The 20,650-nt window shown below is 60.0% G+C and overlaps 1 protein-coding gene across 2 annotated transcripts in view; it reads left to right on the top strand.

Annotated features, from left to right (window-relative positions):
- CD276 (CD276 molecule) overlaps window positions 1-17,264 on the top strand; it is a 58,052-nt gene extending 40,788 nt beyond the window's left edge. For both annotated transcript variants that reach the window (XM_075006544.1, XM_075006545.1), the window contains 4 exons: window positions 3,732-3,878; window positions 9,691-9,732; window positions 12,619-12,654; window positions 14,714-17,264. In XM_075006544.1, coding sequence (XP_074862645.1) covers window positions 3,732-3,878; window positions 9,691-9,732; window positions 12,619-12,654; window positions 14,714-14,736 — 248 coding nt within the window. In that variant the 3' untranslated portion in view covers window positions 14,737-17,264. The remainder of the gene's footprint in view (window positions 1-3,731; window positions 3,879-9,690; window positions 9,733-12,618; window positions 12,655-14,713) is intronic.
- Window positions 17,265-20,650: the final 3,386 nt, after the last annotated feature.

The following is a 20,650-nucleotide window of genomic DNA, read 5'->3' as shown; positions in this document are numbered from 1 at the left end:
CCACCTCCACATGTTTGTCCAGTGGGCAAAATGCTGATGTGGCGTTTACTTCCCCGTACTCCCATGCCCAGTGCCCAAGGACAGGGCTCTCGTCCCCGGTGGGCTCCAGCACAGCACTGACAATTAGGGCTTCCCGGTGGTTTGTGCGGCTGGAGGGCAGCTCTGTGCTTCCTGTGTTTGGGCTCTGTGCCCTGCCATGCTGCTCTGGCACTGCACCCACCTTCTCTTCCCCTCCCTCCCCGCAAAGTGACCTCGCACCGCAGCCACAGAGCTACGTGCTGTGCAAATTAGTCTGGACGTGCCAACAACTCATTTCACCCAGTTTTGGTTTCTGGGTGAGAGGTGTATTCGTCTGCCTGCCTGCCTGCTTCTCGGTTGGCCTGCCGGCCTCCCGGCCTGCCTGCCTGCCTCTCAGTCGGCCTGTCTGTCTCATGTGAGGTTTGTCTCAGATTCTAAGCAGCGGCAGCAAGAGCATCAGGGTTTGCGGTGGCAGGTCCACGTGTCTGTATGTCCCATCCACTCCACTCTCCTGTCTCCAGCAGCAGCCAGTGCCAGATATGTGCCGGCTCCTGTCATTGCTCTGCTTGTGCAATGCCCTGGGGAGCCAAGGCAGAAAATCCCTGGCTGATGCCTTGAAGCCTGAGGAGTTTTTGTGTCTAATCCCAGCTCGTGTAACTGCATTTATTCCTGTCTTCTCACTCCTCAGTCAAACCCCAGCTCTCCTGTGCCCAAAGCTGCTCCTGGTGAACAAGGAGTTCAAAGACCAACTAGATGAGAAAAGGAATTTGCTGTCTACCGTTTGCATATTCTGCTAGTGGGCTGCCTCCAAAGGGCAGGAGCCCAGTTCTGCAGCTTCCTTTGTTAGGAGCAAACCCAGGGAGTGGATGAGTCAGGAGAAGCCCAAACACCACCACCACTGTGTAATGCCTCCTATCATGGGCTGTCAGTGGGCTTGGAACCTGGAACCTTTGGCATTCAAAGCAGAGGCCTCTGCTACCTGACCTAAAAGAAAAATTCATTAGCTGCTGAACTTGTAGGCAGCTCTTTGTCTGGGCCACTGCGGGCAGGAGCAGACCCCTTGGCCAGCAGGGTGCAAGGTCTGGGGAGTTGCCGCAGCGTTTGGGGCATTTGTGTAAGAACAGTTCCAGCTCAGTCCCCATCACACAGAGATCTCGGTGCCGTCCCACTCGTGTGCGCCCACAGTCAATTTCCTCAGCCAGACACCACCCCAGCCTCTTCTCGCTTTTGCTGCTGGGACTCAGAACCCGCCCGGTGCCCTTGATGACCCACTGAGGCACTTGCCAGGATGTGTGAGCAGCTGCCTGATGGTGGTGGATGGCAGGGGAAGGATGAAGCAGCCCGGGTCTCCTTTCCAGACCCCTCATGTGCGACCGACCAGCATCCGGTTTGGATCTGTTGGTGCAATCGTGTCAAGGGTAATGAGGTGTTTTATGAAACAATGCAACTGGGCGTTTTTCTGCTACGTCCCAGACTGTGGCACAAGGTGGCAATTAGGGCCCCCAAGGATCCAGACGGCTCAAGAGCACCACTTGGCTGTACGGGTGCTGCTGGGAGGCTGTGCCTGGGCCAGTTTGACAAGTGGTCGCCTGATCTACCGCTACTGTGGGCACAAGGCACCCTGCAATAATGCCCAGCTCTCACCCAGTCCTTCTCACCCCTAGATCTCGTGGGAGGGTAAGAATTTGCCCCTTTTATAGGTGGGGAAACTGAGGCACGGAGCAGCGACACTTCAGGCCAAGCAGCAGACCAGTGCTAGAGCTGGGGCTCGAGCTCTGCTCTCCTGAGTCCTGGATGGTACTCTGCCTGCGAGGCCAAGCTGCCTTCGCTAAAAGCCTGATTCAGCCGTACGGGATGGGGTGAGGAAGTGAGCAGCTGTGAGCAGGTGCTTTGCAGAGGATGGCTGAGAGTGAGGCTCTGCCACATATTCTAAGTAACCGGGGAGCAGACCTCACTCCGTCTTCCCCGAAACCCGCCACATCCCGCAGGTCGCTCGGCACTGTCTCTTGTCCAGCTAGGTGAGAGCTGGAATGTGCTCATGTAAACACTGTTTAACCAGCCCTAGGGAGACACAGCCACACACGTTAACCCTGTAGCATGAACTGTGTTAAAGGACTGTCCCAGCACACAGCTTTCTCCTCTTGCATTCTTACAGACCTACCCCGGCTCTGCCTGGCACCCTGGCAGGAGAGCTCTCGCTGTGGCTGTACCAGGAGTGACTCCCTCTTCTTGCTTAGTGGCTCGGGCCATGCCGCTGGGGAGGGTTTTTAGCTGCAAGCACAGGCGGGACGCAAGTCCTGGGCAGCACAAACAGCTGAGCTGCCCTGGATCTCGGTTGTGCACACTTTGGTCTTTGTGGTACTTGCAGTTAAGCCATTTTCAGTACTGGTTCAGGCTACCCGCATTGTGTGGGTGAATGGGGTTGAGCTAAGCTGGCAGGGTGGGGTCTCTGGTACACAGCTGGCCCCCAGGACCTGGCTGTGGAAACACTCCACAATCATTAGCACCCCCGGGAGGCAAGGCAAGGGTGGTCTTTCATGGTTCAGCTGGGGAAACTGAGGCATGGGGAGGCAGTGGCTTGTTCAGGGTCACACAGGAAGAGGATGGGAGCAGTAGCTTGAACCCAGGTCGCCAGATCTCCCTAACTCCTGGGCCAGCCTGTCTCTCACCCAGAGGATCCACTGGCCCTGCCGCAGAGCCGGGGAGGGCTCCATTCACCAGGGCTGCTGAGCCGACACTTTTCACAGTATGAAGCCCACACTGATTTTTGTTTTAAGCTGAAGTTTATGGTTCTAAGCAAATTATTTGTGATTGTGCAAAGAAGGCAATTTACATAAAACATCACCCAGAGGCCGCACAAAGTGGTGCCGGGAAGAACTTAGAAGCCAGGTGGTTTTCAGCGTCTCTGAGAGCTGCAGTTCACACGCTGGGCTTTATTATTGCTGCACACATATGGGGCGCCTCGTTCTCTCGGCTGACCGCGCCAGCTGCAGGACCGGCGGCCGCCCGCGTTCTGTGTGCTGTGCATGCAGCGCCCCCGGGCTGGAGTTGGGTGTGGCTGAGGTAGAGCCAAGTGCAGGTGACTGGGGAAGGAGATCAGCCTATTTCCCCTGAGCCCCCCTTTGCCGGGGGAAGGAGACTGTCTGGGCTGCCTCTTTCCTTAGTGCTCAGCACCAGCCAGCCCTTGGGGCAGAGCAGGGCAGGATGAGGGATGAAATCAGGACCCCCCCCACATGCACCCCCCGCCCTCGCCGTATCTCTGAGGCGCCCCTAGCTGGGCTGGCTTCCTGGCTGCAGGAGGTGCTGCAAAGACGCCTGCTCTGGTTGTGCCCTCCGGGACTTGGAGGCAGACCTGGACTTACGGCTGTGTCATCCCCACAGAGCCGCCCCCACCTGTCTGCGGGCTGCCCAGCGCCGCGGTCTGGGGACCATGACAGCTCCTTGGGGCAGCAAGATCCCCTGGTGCTGGCCTGGGCCCAGCTCCCCGGCTGCACTCGGGCACCGACTCGGTACAGGCCCAACTGCGAGCTCGTGTGTGGTGCCACTGAAGCCGGGGGGCAGGACTGTGCTGGGGAGCCACAGGCCATAGGGCCACTTGGCGTCCCTGTCCCACCAAGCATGCCGGCAGTGACCTCCCATTGCCAGGGAGCGTGGCCTGGGCAGGGTCCCGGTGGCGGCGGCACTGACTGTGGTTTGTCTGTTTTCCCCCAAAGCCCAGCACCTCACCTTCCCGGCTGTGGCTCTCTGGGTGACCGTGGCGCTGGCTGCCTGCGTCCTGGGACTGCTGGGCGCCCTGGCTTACGTGTGCCGGAGGAAGATTCGCCAGAGCTGCAAGGAGGAGGAGCAGCAGCAGCCCACAGGTGAGGAGCCCGGAGCCCAGCGTGTCTGCCCCTGGCCCAGGGCCAGCTGCACTCCCCCAGGCTCGAGCTGCTTGGCGACTGCTCTGCGGGGGGTGGCGGGGACGGACGGACGGACTGACGGCTGCTCCCATTGCCCTGGTGACAGGCGGCACTCTGGGGACTCGGGGGAGGGGGATGCTGGGCCTCGGCAGAGCTGGTGCTCGTCTCCCCGGCTGTGGTGTCACTGCGCAGAGCTGCGTAGGCCTGGGCCATGCTGAGAGACGGGCGGCCCAGCTGGGAGCTGAGCTGCAGGGGCCATGTGAAGCGAGAGGGCGTTGGGTGCCCAGTTCTCCCACCCTGCTCGGCGGGGGCTTGTAAGCAGCCAACTCCCCTGTCTCAGGCCTGGGATGTGGCCTGCAGGGGGTTCACTGCTGCTGCCTCTCAGCACCACTCGGCCCAGCATCCAGCGCCCGGGGAGCCCGCTGCCGGCAGCATCTGGCAGGGCCTGGCTCCAGGGACTGTAGAGAGCAGCGTGGGGTAGGGACAGAGGGGTGCTGGCCACAGCCTGTTCTGTGCCAGCAGGTGCTGCTCAGACTCCCGCGGTGCACCTCCTGCCTGAGCCCTAGGCACCGACCCCGGCAGGGACTGAAACAGGCAGAAGGGCTGCTTGGGGCAGGGGCGAAGAGGAGACAGCCCAGCCCAGTCGCCCTGCGCCAATGTTGGCGTGGCGAGGGGAGGCCAATGGAGCTAAATAAAACACCTGTCAGGGATGGTGCTCGGTCCCGCTGCCTTTGTGGGTCTCTGCCGCGCTTGCGCTCTCACAGACCTGTCTGTGCGGTGTGTTCGTGCTGCTGCTGAATTCTGGCTGCTGAACCCAGCCAGGCTCCCCTGCTCAGCAGGAGGGAATGCTGGGTCCTGCTGCGCCGCAGGAGGTTCCTGCAGGCCACCAGGAGAGCAGGGTGCTGATCTGGCGCAGACACAGGCCTCTGCCCCCTCGCAGTCAGGGAGTGCGTCGAGAGAGGGCCCCGTGCTTGCTGCTGCCATGTGGCCCGGACACGGAGCACCTGGCTATCAGCCTCCTGGCGCTGACGAAGGGCCCTCTCAGCCCCTAGCAATGGGGCGTTGTGAGGTGCGGAGCAGTCTGAGGTGAGCCCCCTGCCACGCCACCGCCAGAACTGGCCTGGAACACGGCGGTGCTGCAGGGCATCGGGGTCCGCGTGGCTGCGTCCCTGCTGAGCGTGATGCTGTTGGCGCAACCCCATGGGCGCAGCATGGCCTCCGGAGCCCGGCAAAGCACCGTGAGAACAGCAGCGGCACAAGCCGTGGGGCTTCTTTTGGCCTCCAGCCACGGGAGAGCAGGGAGCTGCGCACGTCTGCTAACCAGCCCTTTCTGCAGCAGGCTGTAGCACCACCTCGGCTGAGTGGGGCGGTGCTGGGGTTGGCAAAGGGTGGTACTACTAGGGAGAGGAGTGGAGCGTGAGGGCTGTAATGACTTCCTGACCCAGTGGCAGCCTGTCCCAGAACAGAGAGAAACCCCGGTGGGCGAGCGGGGCTGCCGGTCAGCGGAATATGTGAAAACGTGGCCATGTCAGTAGAAATTGGTCAGGTAATCAAAGGGCCGTGAGCTCAGCAGAGAACGGAACAGAGGCTCCACGTGGACCAGAGAACGTGCCCCAGCAGCGAGGGATTCTGTAACTGGCTGGCTGGGCTCTGTAGCTGGGGTGTATGGGCCCTGGGGCCCTGGGTTCTGCACTGAGCTGAGGTCGGCCAAAGGCAAAGCAGTGTGATCTAATGGCTGGAGCACAGGGCTGGGAAAAGTTGCGTTCTGGTTTTTTTTTAGCTCTGCTACCGGTTAGTTGGGTGACCTTGGTCCTGTGACTTCTTTGGGCCTCTGCTTCCTCGTGGCTATAGTGATGCCACATTTATAAAGTGCTACACGTAGGAAGCATCCCCAGTGGTGGAATGGGGCTCTCAGTGCTGACCGCACCTTCCAGCAGGGTTGGAGGCCAGGGCTTGCAGCTCCCTGGATGGAAGATGCTGGAAAACGGGCAGACTAGTGTTCCCCCCTGTGCTGAATGCAGCTGGCCAGGAGGCAGGGTTCTGGGTTCCATGGCTGGCTTTTCAGTCAGGCCCCGCTTAGCAGAGCTGTCCTGTGGGGGCGGCTGGGGGGTGGCTTGCCGTGCTGCTGCCCCAGTAATGGGGCTGAAGACGTTGAGCCCTGGGCTATAATCCCTTGTCCTGCAGTGCCTCGGTGAAGCCGCCTTGCAATGCTCTGGGCTTGTGCTGGATGCACCGGGTATCGGTCTCCTTCCTAGCCACACGCAGTGCCCCTGACAGGCAGGGCAGACGCCTGTGCTGTCGCCCGTCAGCAAGGACCCAAGTTAGCAGCAACAGTCTGCCCGCGTAGTGGCTGTGGGGTGCCAGGCTCTGCCTGCTGCAGACTTTCTGTCTCCTCTCCCTGGGGAGCGAGTGGAGATGCTGCGCCAGGGAGCCGGGAGGGGATGTCTTCGCTGGTGAGGTTTGCAGATGATGGTTGGGAAGCAACAAGGTGGCACCAGCCAAGAGGCAGCTGCTCAGAACTGCCTCAACCTGGTCTGACATTTCCCACGCCCGAGGGGCTCCTCGTCCCCACCCTGCCCCTGCCGGAGGAGATGTGACTTGCGAAGGGATGAGCGGCCAAGTGCCAACATACGCAGGGTGGTGCATGCTCAGCTCACACCCGTGGGCGTTTCCGCTCCACGCCCCCAGGTCTCTTCTGCGAAACTGTTGCTTGCGTTTGCCACCGTGGAAATGTCAAGCGCTTAGACGCAAGGAAATAGCACGAGCTGCAGCTGCTCTGTCTCTTGCGCCTTTTCCTCTGCCTGCTCAGTTTGAGGGAATTAATTAACACCCCGCTGATGGCTCACAGGAAGCCCTTGAAAGTCCCTGTTGGAAAAATTGTCCTCCCTCGTCCGTTGTATTTCCTGCCTCCCAGTCCCTCCCCTGCTCCTTCTTTCTGAGGGTGTTTCTCTCACAGGGGGGCTGTGGTCCTTTAAGGGAGGTTTCACACTGAGTGTCTGTAAAACCAGCTCTTCTGGCGTCCCCCACTTACTGTTTCCCATGGGTTCTGGGACCAATGGGCTCAGTTTGCCAAGCCTGCCGCCACTGAGACTGCCATCCAGGTGGGTTTCCTCCTCCTCCAGCATCGGAGCCCAATTCTTCAGCCACAACTCCCCTCCTCAGGCCCTCGTTGCACAGGCAGAGTAGAATTCGGCTGCTCTCCCGTGGGTGGGCGATCTGCCCCTGTACAGCTGATGAGAGTGAGTTTTGCCAATGAAGAAAGCAAATTGTGAGGTCCCCTGAGGTCTCTTCCAACCCTCTGATTCTGTGAATGGTCCAGAGCAGGTCGACCGGGAGCGTTTCCTAATGCAAGAACAAGGAAACCATTCAGAGGCTCCTAGGTCAGAAGGGAGTGGCGGAATCGTGCAGTCTAGTCTTCCGTGAAACATGAGCCAGAGCTGTTTTTAATTTTCCTGCCCTGGTGTTTAAGCCTAGGACCTCTGACGCTGTAAAGCAAGACCCTGCACACCAAAGGTGCCCATTGTCTTTGGTTCTCAGGAGATATGGGGGCTTTGAACTTGTTGTCACTAATATACACAGCACAAAATGTTGCACTGCTCCGCCGCATTAAAAGGGCAGGTTCACAACTGCTAAAACAAAACCCCACCCACAGGTTGGACTGTGGAACTCTTGGCCACACGCAATTGTTCCGGCCAAGGTCTAAGCTCATTTCCCAATGAGACTGTTGTGTCCGCACGGGTAACAGAGCAGTGCCAGCTTGGCTTGGTTAATCCCCATCGACTGTGCCTGGTGCTTCAGCCGGTTTCTCCCTGGTGGGGAGCCGGGTTCCCGCTTATACATCCACCCACAGGCAGAATAAATTGAGCTGCGTGCGCTGCGGCATGCTCAGGTGTGCACCACCCCAGGAACACACGCTGCCTACCAGCATTTAAATCCCCCCCGGGCGGCTGCCCCAGAGCTCAGCCGACAGGTAGAGCCGGTGGAGATCACGTCTTACCCCTGCCCCGGAGACGGGGCAATGGACCTCTGTTCTGATCCTAGGTTGGCAGCCTCCCTGCTCCGAGGCCCCAGGCGCGTGGGGACGTCGGCAGCGCCACGGGGCGCACAGGGAGTCGATTGGCCGGTTGCTGGCTACTGGAACTGTGCAGAGCGGACGGGGGACCCTGTGGCGTTGCTGTTTGTCATGGCCAGGGCCGGTTCGGCCACCGGGGCGGAGGGGGTGGGGGCAGCGTGCCCTGCGAAAAGCCGAGGGGTGGGAAGGAAGGGGTGTGGGCAGTGCTCTCTGGGACTTGTCAGGCTGGGCTCCGGCAGAGCTGCACGCGCAGGGTCTGGTCTGCTGAGCTCCGCGTCCCTGTGAAGGACGGGTCGTGGGAGATGGGGCACACAGCATGGCAGTAAGCCCAGCCTGCCGCCCAGCCTGCAGGGAGCGTTGCAGGAGGCTGCGCACGCTGCTGCTGCTTGATGCAGTCCTGCTGCACAGGGCTGGAGACAGCCTAGCTTGGTGCGAGTGGCATGGCCCGTTGATGTGGGCACGGGGCGGGAGGGTGAAAGTAACACGCAGGGCAGTCCTGCCGGCCTGGTGCGTCGGGGGTTCCCATGCCACAGCGTGCATCAGTCAGCACACCCCGGGCTGCCTATGCGACGTGAGCGCCCGTGCGAGGGCAGGCAGGCAGGAATAGTGCACGCGTGTGACACGCATGTGCCGGCGCGTGCTTGCCGTGTGTTGTGTGCGTGGGAGCCGACGGCACCAGCCCTGGCGAGCAGATGCCAGCAATGGGTCTAGGCCCCGTCAGCGCGCTCCAGACCTGTCCTCTCCCCAGCCCTCTGAGCGCAGGCCAGATGGCAGCTCGGCTACGAAGAGGGGGCTGGCGACAGGAGCCTTTGTGGGCCAGCCAGGTGTCTGTGTCCCGTCAGGCTGCTCAGTGGGTCTCCTCTGTTCTGGGAGGACGGGCGCTCAGGCTTGTCAGCCACTGCTCCAGCCAGGGGCCCAGCTCTGCACTGGGATGGGGAGAGGAAAGAGCCAGAGCCTGGTACGGGGCATCGCAGTGCGGCCCAGACAGGCACTAGGGCTGGGGTCACAGGGGCTGCAGCCTGGCCAGTTGCCGTAGGCTAAAATCACCACATCTGCACAGGCTCCTGCTCCCGCGGAGTCCTGCGCAGCCTGGCAGGGACTGACCCACGCGACGGGCACCACCTGCAAACAGCCTCCCCTGCCCTGCTGGCAGCCACACGCCCTCGTCCCGGCGAGTTCTGCCAGGCTCCTCCGTGTTCGAGAATGCAGGCCCAGCACCGCAGCACAGCCGGTCCCCCACGGAGGCTGCTGGCCGGCTTGATGGGGCCAGGCCTGGCTTAAACTTGTTGAGCCTTGGGCTAAACCAGAGGCCTGAGCCCCACTGCCTGGGGCTGAATCCCTGGGTGGTGAAGAGCAGCCAGCAGGCCCTTGCCTGGGGCTGAAGCTCTTGGAGTTTGGTTTTGACCCCCTCGCCCCGGTGTGGGCACTGGGGCTCAGGAGCTGTCACATCTCCTGGTGTTGTGTAATGACCCTTCTTGTAAGAGGGTGTCATGGTGTAGTGACAGCTGAGGGCTCCTCCCAGCACCTACCTGCCCCTCCCAGATCATGGGCAGGGCCCCAGCCGGGCTTGCCAGAGGGCTGTGGGATGGGGCCAGGCACGGAGCTGGGTGCGAGAACTCCCCTGCCAGCCCTCGCCTCTTCTCTTAAGGGTTTCTTGGCACCTCTCGGAAGCTCTAAGCGCAGATGGCTCTTGTTTTGCAGGGCCTGAGGAGCAGGACGAGGATTGTGGAGAACCCAAGACAGGTGGGTGAGATCCCAGTGCCTGGATTTGGGGTGGCTGGGGTGGGGATAACGACAGGAGAAAGCACTGTGTCTGCTGGAGAGGTAGGACCTTGTGTTCCCCTCCAGCCTCAGGCCCGGGGGGCGCCCCACGGATGGGCTGGGATGGGTGTTGGGGGGTCCCACTGGCATCAGCACTTCCTGGGGTGGTTCCAGCTGTCTCTGGCTCAGCCCCAGCTAGGGGGCTTGGGCTCTGGCTTCCCGACACACGGCCAGGGTGAGAGGCACCCTTGAGACTCTGCTCCACGTGGCTAACCGCGCTGCTCAAAGCCTGGTCGGCCACACTGGCCACGTCTGCATATGGCTGAGGCCCCTGGGAGTGTCCCAGTGTGTCCTGCTGGCTCCACGGTGCAGGGGTGGCCGGGGGGGTCTCCATGCACTGCCCTGGCCCTGCACACCGACTCCGCAGCTCCCATTGGCCAGGAACTGCTGCCAGTGGGAGCTGTGGGGGCAGCACCTGTGAAGAGGGATAGCACACAGACAGCCCTGGCTGCCCCTGCGCCTTGGAGACGGCAGGACATGCCGGCCGCTTCCTGGGAACCGCTTGGAGTACGCCCACACCCCACATCTCCTGCTGGACCCCAACCCCCTTCCCGAGCCCCCTCCTGCTCTCAAACTCCCTTCCAGAGCTCACCCCAACCCCCACCCTGCACTCCCAATCCCTCCGCCCCAGCAGAGAGCCCCATGCACCCCAAACCTCCTCCCTGGCCCCACCCTCAGCCCAGCCTGAGCTCACAGTGCACCTCAATCCCCTGCCCCAGCTCCGTCACACTGAACGAGCGAGGGAGGAGGGGCGAGAGGGAGCAGCGGGGGGGACTGGCCTCGGGACCGTGCGTTCGGTTTTCGGCACCCAGAAGTTGGCAGCCCCTAGCCCAGTGCCTGGGCCACACCACTGCCGGCCCTGTGATTGCTCCCCATGTGCCCATGAGACAGGCCACGGGAAGGGAGGGAGCTGCCCAGGCAGGCCTGAGTCAGGGAACGCCTCTTGGGAGGTGGAGCCGATGTGCCCCAGCCTCAGCCCATTGCTGCACGGACGGGAGGCGTGTCAGAGATGCACAGCTCTGCCCCGTGTGTTGGTGCAGATGGCCGTGTTGCACGAGCGAACGGTCATGTCTGTTGAATGGTGCATGCGCTGGTGTGTGACCCCTCTGACGTGCAAGAGTGCGCACACGGACCCAGGAACCTGCACAAGGGCGTGTAAAGCCACAGGCACACATACGTGTGCAGACAGCTGTGCGGGCCGGGTCACACACTCCCACAGCACACAGCTGGGCTCCATTTAAGTGCACGCACTCGCACATGTACACACCTGCGTGGGAGCACATGCACACGGTGGTCCAGGCATACCAAGGTGCATGCAACCATGTGCCGAGAGGGGTGCGTCATCTTGTGCACGTGCACGTGCACTGTTGTGAGCACACGCACCGGTGCACGGGCCCTGCCAGGTTTCACACAGCGGGGAGGTGTCACCCGTGCACACGTCAGGTGGTGCCTGTGCCCTCTCAGGACTGTCTCCGGCAGGCCGGCTGGCCGCCAGTGAGCCCCTCCAAGCTGCAGGCAGACTGGCAGCTTAAGGGGCTGTGATAAGCTGTGTTATCTTTTACCAAAAAGGAAGAGTGGCGCTGCCGTAATCAAATGGGTTAATTATATGCCTGGTGATTGCCTTTATCTGCCCGGAGCACAATAGCTTCCGTGTACACAGACTGGCCTGCGCCTAATCTTGCCGTGGGGGAGAACCTGCTCCCAGCCCAGGCTTGGGGATGTTTGGAGCTGCCCGCGTGGTTGGACGGCCGGGGCTTGATTGGTAGTGGCGGTGGGCGAGTGTCATGGCTGTGGAAGGCTGATAAATGCGATGAGCTGTTAAATGGGATTTTTCCCCTGCCTTCGCCAATGGGGGAGATCAGCCCGGCCAGCTCCCCTCCTCCAGCCCAGTCCTCGCACCTGACCCCTCGAGCCAGCAGCTTGATTTTACATCGAGTCTCCACATTGCAGCAATTGATTGCCAGCCCCTCGGTGCCAGACTTCGGGGGGCTATGGGTGCATCAGCACAGCCTGGCGCTTGCCTTCATTTCTCACGCCGCAGCAGCCGTGTCCAGAGGGGGCACTCGTGTGCGTGCGTGTGCAGATACTGGTCAGAAAGGAAGCAGCCTCCGCCTGCCTCACGGGGAGGTTTACTTTGTTAGGGGCAGATGCCCAGGGCTGCCCACGTGCGGGCTATGACCAGCCCAGGGTAGAGCAAACCCAGCTCTGGACCAGAAAGGCTGTGTCTGTCCTTAGCCTGGTTCCTGGAGTCCTCCTGACACTGCCCTCAGGACCCCTTGCTCTCATTACAGATTACGGGGCAGTGGAGTGGGAGGGAGAGCTTGGTCTTTGCTGCCTTTTCGCCATCAGGTTGAGTCTCGGCCAGTTTCCTGCTTGGTTGGCATCCCCACTGCAATCCCACCACTACTAACTGGCACTGAGAGGCCCCTCAACAGACTAACTGAGCAGACCATGTTTTCCAGACTCCCCAGTGCCTGGGCTGGTGCCTCCAGAGTCAGGCTCAGACCCCAAAAGCTGGGGCAGCTTGAGGGGGGCCTGGCCTGGCTGCTGCCCCTTTTTGGGTGTGTAGGGCTGTCCGCTGTGGGGCTGTCAGGTGAGCACCCTGCACTGCATCCCCCAACTCCCTGGGTCTGGTTGTGTGGCCTGTGCCCACCCGCGGAACTCCGCCGTGAAGCCTCTGGGAGGCAGAGGGTGTCCAGCCTGCCTTGGTGGACTTGTGGGTCAGGGCCCAGTGTGGCTGAGTGCTCTGCTGCTCCCGTGCTCAGTTTCTTGCACGTCAGACAGAGTTCTCTCTTTTCTCCCCCGCAGCTTTGCAGCCTCTGAAGAGCGCAGAGAACAAAGAAGGTAAATGGCGTTTCTTCTCTCCTTGTGCCCTCACACACGGGGTCTCTGGCAACAGCTACGCAGGCTGGCAGCCCACCAGCTTGTTTACCCTTAAACCCCTGAACCCCACCTGCTAGGTCAGCCAGCTGGCTGGTTAGCCCAGCAGGGACAGTTGGAGACCTGAGCAGTGGGTGAGCTATAAAACAACCGCCCAAAGCCTAATGCAGAGCCACAACCCTCTCTGCCAGATGCTTTGTACGTGTGGGACTTGGCTGATTGTTCCCTGTGAGTTCCTCTGCTCTCTAGATCTGCTCCTCTCCAGGGTGTTTGCAGCTTCTCCCGGTTGGGTACCAGCTGCATGTTCCCTTGGCTCTCACTGCCAGATTGGCAAGGAAGATATTAAATTAGACCAGATTCGATCTGGAGGCCATAAGCACATCCCCCAGAAGGGTTTAATTCTATGCGTTGTTTGTGGTTCTTTGGACGCTTTTCAGTTCACATCAATGATTTTCTCGTAAGCCAATCCCATTTTTGCTAGATGCAATCTTAACGGCATTACCAAAATCTAAGTGTGTTCTATTTATATCTTCCGCAGTCCCCTCCACCATCGATTTTGTAATTCTCCCAAAAAGAGCAATCAAGTTTGCAAAGATTTATTGTTTCTCACCATCCAGCGCAGTTTATGGCTCATGGATCCATTGTGCTCTCACTATTTATTGACTTTTGTCTTTTAATTTCCATCATTTCACTAGAGCTAGAAGCTGGGGTAATGAGACAGTAATTGCCAGAATGAGTCATTCGTTCCTTTTTGCTGAGAACATCCCGGCTTCCGGAGTTCTCTGCTATCCAGGCACTTGTTTCCCAGGTGCAGCATGAAGGAGGTGGCCAGTGCTCGGGGGAAATCTGTGGGAGGTGGGCTCCTAATATGCCTTTGGCCATTCTCCTGGCTTCGACCCCCAGATACTTAGCGGTTGCTTTAATGCCTGAAGGGCCAGCAACCTTGGGTTGCACCTACAGATTGCCTTCTCAGTCACTGACATTTCGGGGTTCTTTTCATGCTAAAGGCTGATTGTTCTAAAGTAGTTTGGGGGGGTCTCAGCTGTTGCTGAGCTCATTGTTAATTTCCCCGCAAACCCCCGCACTACTGACCTGGCTTTCTCTCCAGAGTTGCATTTTGTCTTTACGGATTTCTAAAGCCTCTTTCTTATCCCCTTCACTCTGCTCTCTCTGTCCCCTAGCTGCCCTTATCTGTTCCCTGCAAGCCAAGACAGGCAGTGCCTGTTTTCGCTGCCTACTGGCTGTTCATCTCCCAGCCAGATTGTTTGCTTAACTCCACAGCTTTGAAGCATCCCTTTGCAGCTTCACTAGCTGCTTTTCTCAGCAGATACGTAATCTGAATAATGGCATCTCCGAGGAGTCTCCAGCTGAGGAGGGTTTGCTTCTTCAGGCTTGTACAGCAAGTTTTGAAACCTACCCCCGCCGCCCGACCCCACCAGCTCTCTGGCCAGCCCTTGCTGTGGGCCAAGCTCAGCCTCTAGGAATTGTGTGTGTGGCAGGGGATCTCTCAGCACTGACTCTCTGGACCTTGGCATCCCACGCCTTATGCAACACTGGCTTCGTCTGGCAGACCACCCTACTGACAAACTCTCTCAAATGTGTGGTAATTATATAGCCAGGGAGAGGAGCCCGGCCAGGGAGCCCGGAGTGTAGAAAAGCCTGGAAATGCAAGGCGCTGAACTTCCAGTCCCTGGAAGCAGTGCGGTGGCGTTTCACGAGGGGCTTCTGGTGGTCATTTTTTAAATGAAAATCTGACGTTTTCTGTAGCGCCTGGACACTTGAGGTGCAAACGTTCACCAGGTCTCACCCCAGTTTTGCATCAGATTCCCCGCCAGCCCTGTTCATCACCTGACTTTCTCCTGGTTGGCTGAGCCTTGTGAAAACTGGCCCCGGGGGTGATGGTGCGCTCGATGCTGCTGGGAGCCGGTCTTATTCTCTCTGTCTTCTCTCGCGCGCGCCCTGGGACACCCTCCCCACGTGAGGTCAGTTGGCTGTTTAGTCACCGCTTGTCTTTTGCTTCCAGGCAACGAACAAGAAATTGACTGACAGGAAGTGGAGGAGATGCAGAAACGACGCCTGAGCCCCAGACCGGCAGAGTGTCTGCTTGGACCACGGTGGCCTCCGCAGGCGATGTCTTATGGGACGCGCTGATCTTCCCACCCTCCGTGCCAGCCCTGCTGCACACCTGGCCATGGAGGACAGCAGCCTCCGTCTGATTGCTTCACCGTAACCGGCTCCTCTCCCGTCCCCCACGCCCCCGGTTGTTGTCGCAGTCGCTGTGTAGGGCTCGTGTCCTCGCAGGGGCTGGGCGCACGTTATTCCCAGGAGCACACGTCTTCCAGGCCTGTGCAGCCCATTGTCCTGCACCTGGGGAGCTTGTTCCACCAGCGCAAAGCGGTGCTGAGTGCTACCAGCCGTCGCTGTTTGCACTCACCCACCAGTGGAAATGAGCGCCCAAGGTGCAGGGCAGTGTAGACTTGAGCCCAGGACGTGGCCGACTCCTTCCTGTGCAGCAGCTGAACGCGGAGAGCTGGGCTCCCTCCTGCCTGGGAAGTTGAGCATGTGCCTAAGAGCTCTGCTGGATGGGTGGGAAGGCTTGGCCCCTTGCGGGGCTGAACCTGCCTGCCCAGGCGCTGCAGCCAGCCTGGAGGGTGGGAACGGGGACTCTTGGCCTATCCCAAACAAGTGTGGTGCGGGATGGACCCTCCCCCAGTGACTGGGATGCCCGGTTATCAGGGCTCGTGTTGCATGAGAGTCGTGCGAGAGCAGTGCTGCTGCTGCTTCCGGGACGTCCCACTCACAGGTTTACCGACTGTTGGCTGCGTTCACCCCGGCCAGGCGCCAGCTGATTCCCACCCCACCTCCCCCAGATTCAGCTTCTAACGGGGGGAGCAGGGGTCAGGGGATGGGACCAGGCGTGCACCCTGTTACCCTCCCACCTGCCTCTCCAGCCTTTCCTCTCTCCAGCCCTCAGTGCCTGCGGTCCAGCCACAGCCGCTCTCTTCCACGTAGCTGAGGGGACTCTGCTGCTCCTTGGACTGTCCTTCCCCACGATGCCTTCATGGCCGAGGCTCAACAGCCCTTCCCTGAGTAGCAGTCGTCGTTGGAGAGGGACAACGGACAACGGGCCCAGGTGGCCGTGAGGATGGAGAGTGGCGTAGCGTGGTTGCAGACGGAGCTCGTGGACTTGAGCGGACGTGGTCCGGGGTGTGGCACAGGCCCAGGCCCAGGCCCAGGCCAAGAGGGCTTCGTGACGCCTTTAATGTTGTACTTCTGTCACCGGCACGAGTCTTGTGCCGTAAGCCCCTGGATCCAGATCTGTCCCTGGATTAATTCCATTGCATTTGGTGGAGGCAACCCAGGCTGGCTTTGGCCCAGGGGAGATCAGCAGCAGGGGGAGCTCTCGCCCCGGCCCTGCCCTTGACTTGTCGGGCATCGAGTGGGTATGTTTAATTGGATGTCGTCCCTGCTTGGCCCAGGGTGCGGAGGGGAACCTGCAGGTCAGGTGTAACCCTCTGCGACTGACACGGCAGCTGTAAGGCTTGTGCTGGGAGCTGCGGGCAGGGGAGGGAATTCCTGTTCTGCCTTCCTCCCTGCAGGAGAAGGGGACGGGCCCGAGAAACGGCAGAGGGAGATTCTGCATCCCTGGCTGGGAGGGAGGGCCCCTAGTTGTCTGCAGGAAAGATCCCCATTTCCTGGTGTCACCCTCAGAAAGCTTCTCCGGCTGCCTGATTCCAGCCACCAGGCTGGCTGACCCGCAAGGCGCATGGGGTCAGCCTCCAGGCAGCTCGGTGGAGCCGGGCAGGAGCCCGCCGGGATGGCAGCTCTCGCAGGGGGCCCGCTGGTGGCCAATTGGAAGCCAAGGTTTCCCATGAGCCAATGCCCCTCCAGCTGGGGCAGGGAACTTTTTTTGGGTGGGGGTCACCAACCCACAGAAAAATCATCCAGGCGCCACACACAAGTGAGAAGGGGTAAAAAGCCCTTAACCGTCACGGCTGTGGCCCCTGGGTCACCTCCCTCCCATCATGGGAGGCAGGCGGGGTGGGGGGAGGACCAAGGAACAGCACTTCCCCAGGCCAGGTTATCTCTTCTGGGGCCATGGGGCTCAGAGATTTTATGGCCCCCCCTGCAGGCTCTGGGGTGGGACCAAAAGGGGGCTTAATTCTGCCATTTCCTCTCTTTCGGTGCCTTGACTTTTAGTGAAGCTCGTGGGCGTAACAAAGACCGGTGCAGCCAGGCACTGAGCATTTGAGTTCAGGAGCCCAAGGCTCCTGTGTCCTGCCGTTCTTGCAGAACTCAGTGTGACGGGTGACGGCTGTGTCTGGCCACCCTGCCGTATTCTCATCCCTGGGGGCAGCCTTCACCCTCTGTGCTGCTCCTCACGCCCAGGCCTCGTGCGCTGCCTTCAGACACGCCCCACTCTGGGCTCCTGCCTCACGCAGGCAGGGGGACAGTGCTGGGCTAGGATCAGGGGCTGCAGCGGGGGGGCCTCATTATTTAAATTCCAGCATCTGGAGTGTTCTGTGCCTTGGTCTGACGTGGTGGGGGGTGTCAATAAAGGCCTGGTTCTCTGACAGGGCTGGTGTGGTTCGTTGGGGGCTTGGCGCGCAGGCCCAGCCGTGTTCCTCGGCATGTGGAGGGAGCGCTGGCCCAGCTGTAGTCCAGTAGCTGTGGGACGTCCCCCGGGTCTCCAGGAGCACGTGGTGGTCTGCAAGGGTTCTGCTTGAACCGGTGGCCTTCCCCACCCCAGAGAACCTGGGCCTCCTTGGTCAGTCTTTAGGGGGGTGGGCGGAGGCCTAGGGCTCTGGGCAGACCAGGAAGCCTCCCCAGGGCCCTAGTTCCATGGCGTGTGGTGCTGGCGGATGTGGACTGCGGGGGAAAAGCCTCAGCCCCGTGGAGGCAGCTTCCACCCTCAGCCGCCACGTCCCAGCTCTGGGGGCCGGCCAGCTCTGCAGCCCCTGGGGTTGCTGGCTGGGCCAAATGCCATCAGTTCAGCGCTGCTGCCAATTCAGAGCCCTGGTTAGCGGCTGCGGCTCCTGCGAAAGGCGGAGCCGAGGCAGCCGAGCGCTTCCCGCATTCAGGGGCTGGGTGTGGAGAGTGGGTGTGACCAGCACAGCTCTGTCCGAGCTCGAGGCCAGAGCCGGCGGGAAGGATTGTGTCCAGCCTCGAGCCGCTCCCCCAGCGTTGGCCCAGCACACAACGGGTACTCGGGCAGCCTGTGCCTGCGGACTGCAAAAGCTGCCCTGGGGTCCCTTGCCGTGACGTCCAGCCCCGGGGAAGGTGCTGGGGTCATGCTGGGTTGAACTCTGTCTTGAAAGCAGCTCTTGAGGTGCTGAGGTCGTGGGGGGTAAGGGGAGGGGCCTGGTTTGCAGCTCGGGTCCCCACAGTGCAGGTGAAGGTGAGGTTTACAAGGAGCAGAGGCGGATGCTGGGTGTCGAAGAGGCTGCACGTGGCAGTACGTAGCTGTGTGCCGTGTGTCCAGCCATCAACTCCCTCCTGGTGTGCGGTGCTCCACCACTATGTATGAGTGGCAAGAGGTGACGCCTGCAGTGCTGGGGCAGATGCCAGTTTGCTGAGGAGGTCGAGTGACGGGGCAGCCATTAACTACAGAAGAGAGGATGCACTTTTCACACTGTGCACAAGCTGTGGTGCTCATTGCCGCGGGGTGTTGGGATGGCCGGCAATAAAACTGGGTTCAAAAGAGAACTAGATGCAGGCAACGACTGGTAGGGAGGCAACGTGCTCAGCCAGAGGCCAGGAGGGGGAAGACCAGGGTGGAGCTCCCCAGAATTGCTCTGTTTCACAGGGCCCTACAGATGGTCAGGGCAGAGGAAATGCTCAGGCAGAGCTGCCAATGAAGAGGGCACAGATCCTTAGGACACTCCCCACGCCCCCAGCCCTGCTCCGCCACCCACACGGGGTCACCCCATGGACATTTGTGGCTCATGAGCTGCTGCCAGCCCCGGCGGCCTGTGCGACAGGTTGAGGAGGCCACGTTATTCCCATTCACACTGCGTGGCCACTGGCACCCTTGTGACCTGGGGGAAGCAGTGCTGGATGCCTGGGTGTGTGCAGCCCATGCCTGAGTTCCTCTCAGTCCTGCAGAAGACAGATGGCAGCTGGGAAGGAGAAGGGAGAAGTCCCCAGCTCCCCGTCATCTTCGCAGGAGATGTGGAAGGAGAACACCTCACCCATGGAAAGGGCTGGTGCTGCATTGCCATGGGATGCAGCGTCCGGCACTCGTGGCCGTGGGAGAGCTGGGAAACCCGGAGTGGGGCTGCCTGCTTATAGATCACAAGCTGCTGATGTGCCATTCCTCCTTCACCCTCTCCAGCCCTGGCACAGACCAGCAGCTCTCACACTCAGGAACCTTCTCTCTCACAGCTGAGGGTTGCCCACCATGGTCTCCATCCTGCTCCTCAAGCGTCAAGCCTGCCAGTGCCTGTTAGGAGCGAGAGAAACGTGCGTCTGCCAGTGCATGCGAACGGAGAGCCCCTGCAGCTTGCTGGGACTTGGGTGCTAAAGGACAGTTGTCGCCGGTTGCTAGAAAATCCTGGGTTAAGGCTCTTTCCTCACTGCACCAGCCCAGTGTGCCAGGCTGTGAATGGGAGAGTAGACTAAACACCCCTCTTCCTGTTCATGAGGAGCAGCTGCTAAAGCGGGGCTTGACACAGACACTGCCCAGGAATTCTGCACCACTGTGTGCTAGGCCACTGTCAACAAGCTAGGAACCACAGAATCCTGCGTCTAGTCCCGTGGTCTGGAGCTTGGAGCAGTGGTCACAGGCAGGAAAGCCCAGCATGTAGATTGTTACATTCATTCTGAAATGCAAGGTGACAAAGGGGGTGAGGCTTAATTTGCAAGCTTAAAAAATCAATAAAAAAACGGAGTTGTGCTGCCTCCTGTTAAGGATGTACAAATGCCTGGAAGGCTGCGTGTCTGCACACAGGCCCTCGGGTACAAGGTTTTGCTCACTGATAAGTATTATGAAGTAAATAGAAATATAACAGCCGCCGGGAAGTTTGAGTTCCTGCTACACATCCCTGTGTACACTCTAACCTGGTGGTTCCCAACACCGGTACCTGTACCAACAGTGGTATGGCGGGGCTGGCTGGCCCGTAGGTGGCCTTAAGGACAAAGTTCTGCGCGAGGCTCTAGCGCACTCTCTCTTCTCTCCTGGCGCTCAGCTGCATGCTGTGCGATGCACAGGACAGCTGGCGGGACCCGAAGGCATTCAGTCTTGCACTAACTCTGCTGTGGGTTAGCGCAGAGCACACAGATGAGGCACGTCAAGATCTTCACTCAGCATAGGTCATAGGCCTTGTCTGCATTAACAGCTCCCCCGCCCGCCACCGGCCATCTAACTATGTAACATCTGCTATGCAAATAGTGTAGCTGAAGTCAACACTCTCACTGAGGTGTCTTCCACGCAGTACGGGCAGCAGGGGATGCTCTCCCATTGACGCCACCTCCTCTTCTCACCCTAGTGGCGTAGGGGAGCGTGCAGAGAGCAATTTAGCCAGTCTAAGCAGACATCCTGAATTGACAGCCGGTGGCTCAATCACACCACCAGAAAGGCTGTTCTTGTTGTGTAACGTATTCATCACCGATAACAAAGTCATCGTGCATCTGACGAAGCGGGTCTTTGCCCACGAAAGCTTATGCTCCAAAATACCTGTTAGTCTATAAGGTGCTACAGGACTTCTTGTTACTGTCAGGGCTCAACTCCAGGGCATGTAGGTCTACTCCCAGCGGGACAGTCTGTGTAGGGTGGGAGGGGGAGGCATAGTCACGTGTCACTGACAGCTTTCAGGCTACAACGAGACCACAGAGAAAGGATCAGGCCCAGGACAGTGGTGGAATGCAGGACCTCCAGGGATTGCAATCAGCCACTGTTGCTTCTCTTGGCTGGGGAAACGTGTCACGAGTTGTGTTATCTGGCACTCGGCAACCCCGGCAA

This window comes from Carettochelys insculpta, chromosome 12 (genome assembly GCF_033958435.1).
Source record: "Carettochelys insculpta isolate YL-2023 chromosome 12, ASM3395843v1, whole genome shotgun sequence".
Lineage (NCBI taxonomy): Eukaryota > Metazoa > Chordata > Testudines > Carettochelyidae > Carettochelys > Carettochelys insculpta.
The sequence above is the reverse complement of the archived record's forward strand: the minus strand, read 5'-3'. Positions and strand labels throughout refer to the sequence as shown.